We start from the raw sequence: 13,637 nt of genomic DNA, 5'->3' as shown, positions 1-13,637 counted from the left end.
TATTAGGACCATATAGTTATGTATTAATAGGGCCATAAAATTAGTCAGTGAATTGTTTCCATGGTATCGTTTTGTTGCACGCTTTTTGCGTCTCTAAAATATTGTTTAAGCCTTGTCGACCTATAATGAACAAATAGTCATTATTATTTTCAATCAACAATTTTTTTTTCCAGGCAATATGTTTTTATAGAGCCAATGGACCATACAATTTTTCATTATAATCTTTTGTATGTTAGTGTTTTGCTTACATTTTTTTATACTATTTTTGTACTATTTTTGTACTATTTGTACTATAAAAAAATAGTACTATTGTACTATTTTTGTAAGCCAAGCCAACTCATTATAAATAGGCAATTATTATTATTGACAATAAATTTTTGTTTTAATAGGGCCATCGGTGCTGATGATAGTTGATGGATTGTTGAAGCAACTTCAAAATTTCACCAGTGCAAAATTCAAATCTGTTCCCGAAGAAGACATAGCCTTTAAAGACGGCATAATTACAACTCTAGCAAGTTTCTCCAAGGCCTGTCCAGATTTCCAGAAGACGGACATACTGACGTTCATTGTAGAAAGAATACCCGTCGAAAAAGAAAATGACAAAGGACTTCAGAGGGTACTACTTGAAGCAGTTGCTAAGGTATTTTTTGTTGTGGTATATTGTACTGAATTTTGAAATTCAGCAAACTCGAATCCTCTTTCTTGTACTGTTCGTCGCTTCATATAAACGTTCCACGTAAAAGATGAGTTAGGTAATTGGCCGAAATAAACTTGAAGCATCACTATGAGTAAAGAGGGTGGAACGGGGGAATATTGCTAGTAGGGTCTCCTTGCCTAGGGGCTAAACACTAAAGCAAAGATCTGCTAAGATCAGTTCTATTAAGTGAGTATAGACTAACCACTTTTTGTACGCTAATCGTATATAGGTAGAACTGTGCAAAGAGTCAGAACTGGGACCCAAGTTAGACTAAATTGTAGGCCTTGGTGCAATGAGGTAGGACTGCAATATTAAAAAAAAGGCTAAGAAGCCTTTGACAGACATTAAACAATCCTTCGATTGGGTGTATATTATTGTTGGTTGTTCCAAACAAAATTAAAAACAGTTTCTTTTTCGCTGTCACTTGTTCCTACACCGTCCATCTCAAACGCAGAGACTAAGTTTGCTCATTTCTTCAAGTTTTTGTTTCTTGAACTATTTCAATTAACGCTATAACAAAATCTGCTGATGTCAGTTCTATCTAGGGATTCCATAGTGGCCGCATGTTGTACGCTAATGGTATAGAAGTAGGACTGCTTAGAGAGTCTGGACTGGCACACATAATTTCCTTCTTTTTTTGAAAGCCTCAGTAAGCCAGACGCTAAACATGTATATTTGCGCATTTAATAATTACAATTAGATAAGTATTGATAATAATTTATGAACAAAAGAGAGGTTTTCGTCCAGGAGTATGCCTAGATACCTCTTTCTGACCTGAAAGAAATTAGTTTCTGGTCGTCTGATCAATCTTTTACAATGTGAAATTCCAGTTATTTCTAGATGAAGAAGTCCTCACTCCTTGAAAATAGTCGTCACTCACACTTGCACTCCTTGAAAATAGTAGAGCACATTGGGAGAGGGGTAGGGAGTGAATACATCATGTTTTTGGGTCTAAAACTTAAAAGTATATTTTAAAAGCTGTAATTTTAATTTATTCTAAAACTTAAAAGTATCCTTTAAAAGCTGTAACTTTATTTTCTTGGAAAATTGGCTATTTTTTTAAACTGTTTCTTTCCCTGGAATATTTTCGGCACCCTCTCATTCCCTACAAAGATAAGAACTGCTATAAATAGGTGAAATTATTAAGTCGAAAACCTGAAATGAATATTTGAAATACCAAATTGATGAAACAAAGCTGTTTCAACCCTTCCCCCCTTCCACCTCTAGGTAGAAAATTTTACCTGCTGGTGAAAAGAAATAAGAAGGTATAAAAGGATGTATCATCATCAGGTCGAAAGACCCAGTAATTTATTTTTATTTTTGGCATTTGTTTTCAGGTTGTTTAGCACTAAAAGCTGTGAAACTACATACTATATTTAAGTTTTACCCTTCGGGTTTTTTTCGTCTTCGTTTTCATTTTCCATGTTTTGTTTTCAGCTAACAAAAAAGGTGTGCTTAGCACTAAAAGATGTGTAGCTAAATACCATATTTAAGTTTAACCCTTCGTGTTTTTTTCGTAGTTTTCATTTTCCACGTTTTTTTTTCAGCCAAAAAAGATGTACTTAGCATTAATAGCTGTGCAACATACCGTATTTAATTTTAACCCTTTGGGTTTTTTTTTACTTTGTTTTCATTTTTCACGTTTTGTTTTCAGCTAAAAAAGGTGTGCTTAGCACTAAAAGCTGTGCAGCTACACACCATATTCAAGTTTATGGTTTTATTTTTAGACTATTGACCAATACAAAACTCTGCAGCTACATAGCCTATTCAAGCATAACCTTTTGGCACTTTCGTTTCCATTTTTTCTGTTTTTGTTTTCAGCTAGGAAAAACGTGCAGATACATCACCTACCCTAGAATTATCTTTTGAATTTTCCCCGTTTCTGTTTTCATATTCTACGGTTTTATTTTCAGGCTGTTGAACACTAAACACTGTGCATCTACATAGCATATTTAATGATAACCTTTCGTGTTTAGGCACTTTTGTTTCCATTTTGTACATGTTTTGTTTTCATCTACAAAACTGTGCAGCTACATAGTATATCTTAAAATTATCTTTCGCGCTTTTCGTGTTTCTTGTTTTCATATTTTATGGTTTAATTTTCAGGCTACTGAGCACTGAAAGCTGTGAAACTACGTAGAATGTTTTAAAGATGACCTTTTGAGTTTTGGCGCTTTTGTTTTTTATTTTATCGTTTTGTTTTCAGCTTCAAACTGCGCTGCTACATAGCGCATCTTTGAACAATGTTTTGCCTTTTTCGTGTTTCTTTTTGTATTTTACGGTTTTAATTTCAGGCGACTGAGCTCTAAAAAATGGGAAGCTACATAGCATATTTGAACATAAAATAACCTTTCGTGTTTTGGCGCTTTTTTTATTTTCTTCCGTGAAGTAACATAGCATACCTTAGAGTCATCCATTGTGTTTTTCGCGTCTCTCTATTTTCATATTTCAAGGCTATATTTCTGACTATTGAATGCAAAAACTGTTCAGCTACATAGCTTATATGAACATTAGTTTTAGGGTTTCGGCGCTTTGGTTTTCATTTTTCACCCTATTGTTTTCAGCTACTAAACCGTGCTGCTATATAGCATATCTTATAATCATCTTTTGCTTTTTTGCGTTTCCGTATTCGCATTTTAAAGTTAATTTTCTGACTGCTTAGCAATAAAATCTGTGCAGCTACTTAGGACATTTGAACATAATTTTCAGGTTTTTTGCGCTTTGGTTTTCATTTTTCACGTTATTGTTTTCAGCTACCAAATCGTGCTGCTATATAGCATACCTTACAATCATCTTTTGCTTTTTTTTACGTTTTCGTTTTCACATTTTAAATTTAATTTTCAGACTGCTTAGCACTAAAAACTGTTCAGCTACATAGCTTATATGAACATTAGTTTTAGGGTTTTGGCGCTTTGGTTTTCATTTTTCACGTTATTGTTTTCAGCTACTGAACCGTGCTGCTATATAGCATACCTTATAACCATCTTTTGCTTTTTTGGGGTTTCCGTGTTCACATTTTAAATTTAATTTTCAGACTGCTTAGCACTAAAAACTGTTCAGCTACATAGCTTATATGAACATTAGTTTTAGGGTTTTGGCGCTTTGGTTTTCATTTTTCACGTTATTGTTTTCAGCTACTGAACCGTGCTGCTATACAGCATGCCTTATAATCATCTTTTGCTTTTTTTGCGTTTCCGTGTTCACATTTGAACGGTAATTTTCAGACTGCTAAGCACTAAAAAGTGTGCAGCTACATAGCACATTTGAACATAACTTTTCAAGTTTTGGGGCTTTGGTTTTCATTTATCTCGTTATTGTTTTCAGCTACAAACAGTACTGCTATATAGCATACCTTACAATCATCTTTTGCTTTTTTACGTTTTCGTTTTCACATTTTAAATTTAATTTTCAGACTGCTTAGCACTAAAAACTGTTCAGCTACATAGCTTATATGAACATTAGTTTTATGGTTTTGGCGCTTTGGTTTTCATTTTTCACGTTATTGTTTTCAGCTACTAAACCGTGCTGCTATATTGCATACCTTATAACCATCTTTTGCTTTTTTTGGGTTTCCGTGTTCACATTTTAAATTTAATTTTCAGACTGCTTAGCACTAAAAACTGTTCAGCTACATAGCTTATATGAACATTAGTTTTATGGTTTTGGCGCTTTGGTTTTCATTTTTCACGTTATTGTTTTCAGCTACTAAACCGTGCTGCTATATTGCATACCTTATAACCATCTTTTGCTTTTTTGGGGTTTCCGTGTTCACATTTTAAATTTAATTTTCAGACTGCTTATCACTAAAAACTGTTCAGCTACATAGCTTATATGAACATTAGTTTTAGGGTTTTGGCGCTTTGGTTTTCATTTTTCACGTTATTGTTTTCAGCTACTGAACCGTGCTGCTATACAGCATGCCTTATAATCATCTTTTGCTTTTTTTGCGTTTCCGTGTTCACATTTGAACGGTAATTTTCAGACTGCTAAGCACTAAAAAGTGTGCAGCTACATAGCACATTTGAACATAACTTTTCAAGTTTTGGGGCTTTGGTTTTCATTTATCTCGTTATTGTTTTCAGCTACAAACAGTACTGCTATATAGCATACCTTACAATCATCTTTTGCTTTTTTTACGTTTTCGTTTTCACATTTTAAATTTAATTTTCAGACTGCTTAGCACTAAAAACTGTTCAGCTACATAGCTTATATGAACATTAGTTTTATGGTTTTGGCGCTTTGGTTTTCATTTTTCACGTTATTGTTTTCAGCTACTAAACCGTGCTGCTATATTGCATACCTTATAACCATCTTTTGCTTTTTTTGGGTTTCTGTGTTCACATTTTAAAGTTAATTTTCAGACTGCTTAGCACTAATAATTGTGCAGCCACATAGCACATTTGAACATAACTTTTCAAGTTTTGGCGCTTGGGTTTTCATCTATCTCGTTATTGTTATCAGCTACAAATAGTACTGCTATATAGCATACCTTAAAATCATCTTTTGCTTTTTTTACGTTTTCGTGTTCACATTTTAAATTCAATTTTCAGACTGCTTAGCACTAAAAGCTGTTCAGCTACATAGCACATTTGAACATAACTTTTCAAGTTTTGGCGCTTGGGTTTTCATTTATCTCGTTATTGTTATCAGCTACAAATAGTACTGCTATATAGCATACCTTACAATCATCTTTTGCTTTTTTTACGTTTTCGTATTTACATTTTAAATTTAATTTTCAGACTGCTTAGCACTAAAAGCTGTTGATAACTTCGAAGACCACACTGCCTTTCCATGACGAAAGTAAAACAGTTCGAAATAGGGATGATACCTTTTTATTGACAGTGAATAGATATAAAATTATTTAACTGGATATTTCGAACACATATACAGTGTTCATCATCAGCAGTAAAACTGCTTTTACTGCTGATGATGAACACTGTATATGTGTTCGAAATATCCAGTTAAATAATTTTATATCTATTCACTGTCAATAAAAAGGTATCATCCCTATTTTGAACTGTTTTACTTTCTAAAAGCTGTTCAGCTACAGAGCACATTTGAACATAACTTTTCAAGTTTTGGCGTTTGGGTTTTCATTTATCTCGTTATTGTTTTCAGCTACTAAACCGTGCTTCTATATAGCATACCTTATAACCATCTTTTGCTTTTTTTGGGTTTCCGTGTTCTCATTTTAAAGTTAATTTTCAGACTGCTTAGCACTAATAATTGTGCAGCCACATAGCACATTTGAACATAACTTTTCAAGTTTTGGCGCTTGGGTTTTCATTTATCTCGTTATTGTTATCAGCTACAAATAGTACTGCTATATAGCATGCCTTATAATCATCTTTTGCTTTTTTTTACGTTTTCGTGTTCACATTTTAAATTTAATTTTCAGACTGCTTAGCACTAAAAGCTGTTCAGCTACATAGCACATTTGAACGTAACTTTTTAGGTTTTGACGCTTTGGTTTTCATTCTTCACATTATTGTTTTCAGCTACTAAACCGCGCTGCTATATTGCATACCTTATAATCATCTTTTGCTTTTTTTGTGTTTCCGTGTTCACATTTTAAAGTTAATTTTCAGACTGCTTAGCACTAAAAGCTGTTCAGCTACATAGTACATTTGAACGTAACTTTTTAGGTTTTGACGCTTTCATTTTCCACCTTTTTGTTTTCTCTTACGAAACCATGCAGCTGCGTAGTATATCTCAGAATGATCACATTGGTGTTTACATATTTTACGGCTATATTTTCAGGCTACTGATCATTAAAAAATCGTGCAACGACATATTAAAAATCAACTTCTGCGTTTTTGGTACCTTTATTATCATTTTTATGTGTTTTTGTTAGGTTGCTGAGCACTACAAAACGGTACAGCTACATAGCATCTTTAAGAATGACCTTGTTGCAGAAAAACTAACGTATGGTCTACTATCACCTGATATAGCAACAAGACTTCTGGCTCATCAGGTTCTACATTCACTTTTAGATAGACACGGAAATGTAGATAGGGTAAAAAAGGTCAGGTAGGCAAATTTCTAATGTTCATTCTGTTGGGAGGTATATTTCAGTCCACATTATTTGTTTTACGCCGTTGAAGCTCACTTATAAAGTTTATATCTTTGTGGTATTTTTCATATTGTGTCGTTTCGAATTAACTATCCTAATAGTTGATTCCTTATCCTTCGGGACTGGGGTCTGAGTCCTGTTGTTGCCAATCATTGGTTTGGGGCAGGGGTCATTGCTCTGACTCAGTAAACCTGATCGCTGTGAGTCTCTGGAGCTTACAGTTAACTTCAAAGGGTTCCTAAATGTGTCCAAAATGTAGGCGCTGATGACTGTTTTCTTTCCATTGAACATACCAAAACGGTGTTTTGTATTAGAAATACTATAAAGGTGCTATTATAAATCTAGGGAGGTGGGGGCCGATAAATTCGAACTGGTATTTCAACTAGGCTCAATGAGGTTATAAAACAGTTTACTTACTTCTTTAACTATTTCTAAAATTGACAGTTTACTTGTTTAATAGAAAAGCACCGTTTTTCTCATTTAATCTCGAAATGGAAGGTTAAGGGGTGCGTGAGTCTGGGGTGCTTACGGTTAAACACATTCCTATGTTACATCTGATTCAGATTCTTGTTGAGGCGTTAAACGTCTGGTTCTGCTGGAAGTAAGTAGTTGTCAAGTGGATTACTCATTTGAAGTGTCAACTGAACTGTCAAGTAAAGTATCTATGATTGCTCATGTGTAACTAATCGCAACCTTCCTTGTAATGATCCCTTCATCCGGTTAATTGGTAGCTGATCATTATTCATATGATTATTCTTTATTCTAGATATCCGTTATATCTAGATAACCGTTATATCTAGATAGAATATCCCTTATATATTTATATTCCCTGTTATCTATATTAACTGTAATGGCTTCGTTATTCTTGTTGGTGCAGAGAATCTTGTAAAAAATGTATGATTTTTTTAGTATATTTCCATTGTTGAAATGCTAATGTAGTTACAGTGGAAAGCTCCAGGAGTTATCCACTTGGTTGAGTGTCCATTTCTGGAAAAATCCAGAAATGGAAACTCCAATTCAGAATACTTCTCTGTTTTTTGTTTTTATTTCTTCTTTGTTTATGTGCTTTTTACTTTTTTTTATAAGTATTTTGATTCTTTTTAATGCCATCATTACTAGCTAAGTTATAATTTCAATATTGAATTCAGTTTAGTTTGTTTTAATGTTTACACTGCTTGTTTTCAAAACTTATATGTTAAGTCAAATCAGTAGGTGCAATGATGTTTTTAATTCCCATATTTCCTTTTTTAAAGAGAGCTATATATATATATATATATATATATATATATATATATATATATATATATATATATATATATATATATATATGTATATATATATATATATATATATATATATATATATATATGTATATATATATATATATATATATATATATATATATATATATATATATAGTTATTGTTAGATCTTGGGGTTTATAGTTAATCTTGGGGATACAGCTTGGAAAGAACGGAAAAGCAGCGTAGTTTAATAAATTCATTTAATCTAACGCCATTTAAATTTTTTTCCACTTAGGTTAGGCACGTAGCATTGCTTGTATAATCCTTAAATAACATGTGATGAAACTGTTTTTCCCCAGCCTTGATAAGTCCTCTCTAACTCTTGTCAAGTAAGTACGCTTCAGGAGGGGCGCCCTCTTATAAAGCCCCTCGAAAGAGTTCTTAATAGTATAATAATTTGTAGTCAGAAATAAACATCGAGAAGTCATTGATTTTGTCCATGTTGATTATCTTTTTATTAGAAAGTAACTTTGAAGACTCGTAAAAAAATACCAGTAAAAGAGGGAAAAAAGACAAAACGAGAAAAGAGAAAATCAGATAGTAAAATGTACCTCTTTTTCTCTTTTTTCTACCTTATCTTGTTTTTGTAAATAAATCAAATAAGGAAAATAGATTTCTATAAAAGAGGGAAAAAGAGAAAGTGGGGAAAAAAATCAGATTGGAAAATGTACCTCTTTTTCTCTTTTTTCCACTTCTTTTTATTTTTGCTAAGAAATAAAATAAAGAAAATAGATAACAGTAAAAGAGAGAAAAAAGAGAAAAGAAGAGAAGAAAAAGAACCAGATAGTAAAATGTACCTCTTTTTCTCTTTTTTTTAAACCTCCTCTTGTTTTAAAAAAGAAATGAAATAACGAAAAGAAATAACAGTAAAAGAGGGTAAAGATAGAAAAGGGGAAAAAATAATTGTATAAAAAGGAAATCAAGAAAAAAAACTGATTGTGAAATAGACTTTTTTCAAGTACTTTCTGATTTTACCATAGTAGCTTATGCAAAAAAAAAGATTAGAAATATGGAAAGAAAGAAAGCAAATTACCAGTGAAACAGGCCCCCTAAATTGTATTCCTTTTTAAAGTTTCCCTGGTTCTGATAAAATAAATAAAAAGGAGTGGTTAGCTTGTATGAAGTTCTTCTCTTTTTAGCCTGATATTGGAAGACCCAAGTTTAAATTTTGCCTCGCCCGGGCGCTCTGATATTATGTTTTTCCGAAAATACGGTAAAGAGCTGTTGGAAACATGCTACTCTAGTATGACGTTAGAATTGAATATGAAATGTATTGAATTCGTATACACCACCTTTGCATTGATGATTCTTGAAATAAGTTGTGAAGAAACCGCCGTTGATTTTGTACACTGTATTATCTCTTTCCAGGTAAGGACATAGAAAGTTTTGAAAATTAGATATTTTTCATACAATATATTTATATAAACTTGTACTTATATGCAATTATACAATTTACACTATGCTCATCAGACTTTCCTTGAATAAACATAGTAAGAACTCCGTGTAATTGTAAACATACTAAATCCTTAGATATTCCTAAAATACAATTATTTTGCGAAGTTATGTAACGAAACGTCTATATTAATAACTGATCTAAGTTTTTTTTTTTTTATTATTCCCTTCGAGTCCTTTTTTTGTTATTTTTTGTGTCATTTATTTCCGGATAAGGATATAGAAAAGTTGGGAAAATTAAGTAATTTGTATGCAATATATTTATGTAAAGTAACATATTTATATGCAATTGTACAGGTTATATACAGCTTGTCTGACTTCCCTTGTATATATCTAATCGGACTTCAGTCTAATCGTGAACTTATTCTGAATTATTTCTTAATAGTCAATGTTCCTAACGCAGCGTCTATTTTGTGACGCTATTTTAGTGCAGCATCTATATTGCTAACTAATGTAGTTTTTTTTATCATTTCCTTTGAGTTTTTTTATGTATTAGTTTTTTGTATCATTTGTTTCCCGATAAGGACATTGAACATTACGAAAATAAAACTATTTATATTATATACAGTTACATATTTATATGCATTCTATAGTTTATGCACAGCTTGTCAGATTTTCCGTTTATAAATTTACTAGGGTTTCGTCCAATTCTAAACTTACTCTAAATTCTTTATAAATAACAGATGCTCCTAATGTAGCGACTATTTTGTGATGTTATTTTAGCGCAACGTCTGTATTGCCAACAAAGTTTTTCCTAAAAATGCCAATTCGGACCAATTAAACACAAATAAATTCAACGCCAATTAAAAATGATACATCTATATCTTCTTTATTTCTGCGCCGATAAGTAGAGATGCTTCAATGAATTAATCTCTAATCGTAAACATTTTTTAAATTGTTTGATTTACATTTTTTAAATTAATACATTTAATAAATGTTTTTAAATGGTCTAAACATTTTTTTAAATAATAGCTGTCGTTATTGCAACGTATATTTTGCGACTTTGTTTTAACGCAGTGCCTATATTGCTGTCAGTTTTTTTCTAATTTTATATTCTAAAAAACGTCAATTAAATCAATTGAAGACACATAAATTAATCCTTATTCATTTCTGCGCGGATAAATTTGAATACATCTATGAATGCTGTTCTAGCAGAGTTCTTAACACCTAAAACCTGAAATTCTTTGTTCGCGAGGACAGTGGTTCGAGTCCTGGTGTTGCTGGTTATTTGGTTTAGAACGGGGATCAGTAGCGTGACTCTTTGAGCTCAGCCCGAGTCGACCCATTTCTAAGTGGGTGCCTGAAGAAATTTAGGGAAGGTAAACGGAAAGGGTGTGCGAAAGCAGAGGATGGCTAGCCCTCAACCCCCCATTGTAGTAATTGGCTGAAGAGCCATGAAACGGAGATCTGTAGTGCTAGTAAAAACTGTAAAAGTTCAGTGTCGTACTCTTTACCATTCATTTTTCTATCTTTGTGAATGAGAAACTAGTGCATCCTCACTACTTTTTTCTGCCAACCTAGAGGGTAGAAGCTGGTGCTCATTTGGTAAAATTTTGCTCATTCTGCTCATTTGCTGTCATAAGGAGCAAAAATCAAGAACAGACAAATTGTGTCTGGCTTCTTTTTCTTTGTTTTTTTTTCTTTCGCTTTTTTTGTCTCATTCTTATTTTATGGCTGCAATAAAATTCATATATTCATTTATTATATGGTGTCATAATAAATGACACCATATTATATGACCATATTATATGGTCTCATTTGCTGTCATAAGGAGCAAAAATCAAGAACAGACAAATTGTGTCTGGCTTCTTTTTCTTTGTTTTTTTTCTTTCGCTTTTTTTGTCTCGTTCTTATTTTATGGCTGCAATAAAATTCATATATTCATTTATTATATATATATTCATATATTCATTTATTCATATATTTATTTCATTTACTATATTCATTTATTATATGGCTGCAATTAAATTTCGTATTAATCACTGTCCGAAAAGCGATTATATACCCAAATCTATTTAGCATATTAATTAAAAAACACTTTTCCATAAAACAGTTTTTCAAAGAAAAATAAAAAGCTTAATATTAAAAATATTCAAGTGTAAATTGATCATAAACTACTATCAATATGTAAACGCAACCGGAGATGAACAGAAATTACAGTAAATGATCAAGTCAGACTTAAAACGAGTAGGAAATCCCACACAGAGGAGTAGGACTAACACCTCCTATTTTATATGAACGTCATTTACACTTTATTTGAGACATTTTTACTTCGAGCAATGTGTCTTTATTCCTCATTGTGCAAAAGGTCACCACAATAACTAAAATTGTTGAAAAGAACAATCAAGTGTGGGTTGATAGTTTAATACGTAGTCCAGGAAGGGAACGGTTTGACTGGGAACAAATTGCTAGATGAATGACTTTTTAACCTGGCTCATGCAAAGTTTGCTCATCTAGCTGTTTCACAAATATGTTTCTTTAGGTTGAGGTTGATTTTGAGGGGGTGAATTTTGTGTTTCCGTATATAGGCGTACAACAACAAAATTGATGTCTTGAACAGTGGAATAGATAACGGTGATTATGAAAATCATTTTGTTTGAACGTAAAATTAAGACAGGTTTTTTGACATTGAGGTTGATTTTAAGCAGGTAAAATTCGTTCTTCCATGTAAAGGCGTACAACAACAAAATTGATGTTTAAAATAGGGAGTTAGATGGCAATGACTATGAAATCGCCTTTATTTAAATGTTAAACTACAATTTTTCTGAGGCTGAGGTTGATATTAAGGATTTGAAATTCGTTTTTAAATATAGGCGTACTACAACAAAATTGATATCTAGAATAGGGTACTAGATCACGGTGAAAATCACCTTTATTTGAACGTAAAATTAAAAATTTTATATAAATATTCCATCAGCGTTAAACCACGCTTACTCTTAAAATGTAGAATGACAACTTTCAATAATTCGGCGTTTTAACTAACAATTAAAAAATTCTCGACTTTTTCATTTATATAATAATATACCAATCGTGATAAAAGATCAGAATATCAGTATTCATAGATCTTCGTTATCTTCCATCTACTCAGAAAAACTCAGTTGTAACACAGTTAGTAAAACTTATTCCCTTGCAAGGTCCACAGTCCAGGTGCTTTTCATGCCATTTCTTTTGCAAGTGCATCGCATATTTGAGCAGTCAGTTTTGCAGATACAGTGAAAAACTGCAAGGAGAGAGTTGGGGGCTAACTGGGAGTTCGCCAAAAATAGGGCAGTATAGTCCATTCAGAATTACCCAACCGAACTGGGTAGGGTCGTGATTACATCCCAGGGTTTTCCTTGATCTGACTTGCAAATAAAGTCAAAATGAGTGGAAGATGCAAGCATCACTGGTGGGAGGGAGAACTTGAGACTCAGCATATAAAGCAGGTGGTGTAACTTTCTCGATGAATTTGAGATGACGCAACTGATTGAGGGTTGAAATTGAGCCTGGACACTTAAAAGCATCATTGCTTTCTCTCCAGTTTCTGAAATGGTGTGCTTGGTGGATGGTGGGTCAATAAAAACTTCAAAGGATTTCGTAAAACTCATGTTTTTTTTTTATTAGAAGCTTTAGTCCCACAGACTTCTCAATGCCATAGACACGAGAAGTTGAATCGCACCCAAGGAAGGCGTGGACATATAGGATTGTGTTACATATACGAGATCCAAATTTGAGTTTCGTTGCATACATCCCAAATTCTATTCTTTGAGATACCAGTTCAGGGCTCAGTAAAAGCAGATTGCTTGACTACCTGTCTGTGCGTGATAATGCAGGAGTACAAGCAGATCTGCATCGTCTCCAACCAGAACAGTAGGCATAAAAGAAGCAGATCGAATTGCAGTTATAAGAATAAGAAGATCACCGCCACCTTCTGCCTGGTATACCTGACACCCAGCTTTCATCAGGTACTCACTGGTCATGGTTATGATTGCTTCCTTATTCTTGATTTTGCTTAGGAACATTTCTTTCTTTGTAGAAAAGACCATGCTCCTGTTAAAGTTGATCTGCGGGTACGATCAAATGGGTGATGGGTGATGTCGTTGATTGAAGGTGCTTGGTTGTATCCGTCGAA

At 32.9% G+C, this 13,637-nt stretch overlaps 1 protein-coding gene across 1 annotated transcript in view; it reads left to right on the top strand.

The window, feature by feature from the left end:
- Window positions 1-13,637, top strand: part of LOC136041701 (protein EFR3 homolog cmp44E-like) — a gene marked incomplete at its 3' end in the record, with an annotated part of 95,514 nt that overhangs the window by 65,205 nt on the left and 16,672 nt on the right. Inside the window, 3 exon segments of the mRNA XM_065726430.1 lie at window positions 390-640; window positions 6,552-6,727; window positions 9,214-9,442. Coding sequence (XP_065582502.1) covers window positions 390-640; window positions 6,552-6,727; window positions 9,214-9,442 — 656 coding nt within the window.

The sequence above is a fragment of the Artemia franciscana genome, unplaced genomic scaffold (genome assembly GCF_032884065.1).
Source record: "Artemia franciscana unplaced genomic scaffold, ASM3288406v1 PGA_scaffold_33, whole genome shotgun sequence".
Taxonomy (NCBI): domain Eukaryota; kingdom Metazoa; phylum Arthropoda; class Branchiopoda; order Anostraca; family Artemiidae; genus Artemia; species Artemia franciscana.
The sequence above is the reverse complement of the archived record's forward strand: the minus strand, read 5'-3'. Positions and strand labels throughout refer to the sequence as shown.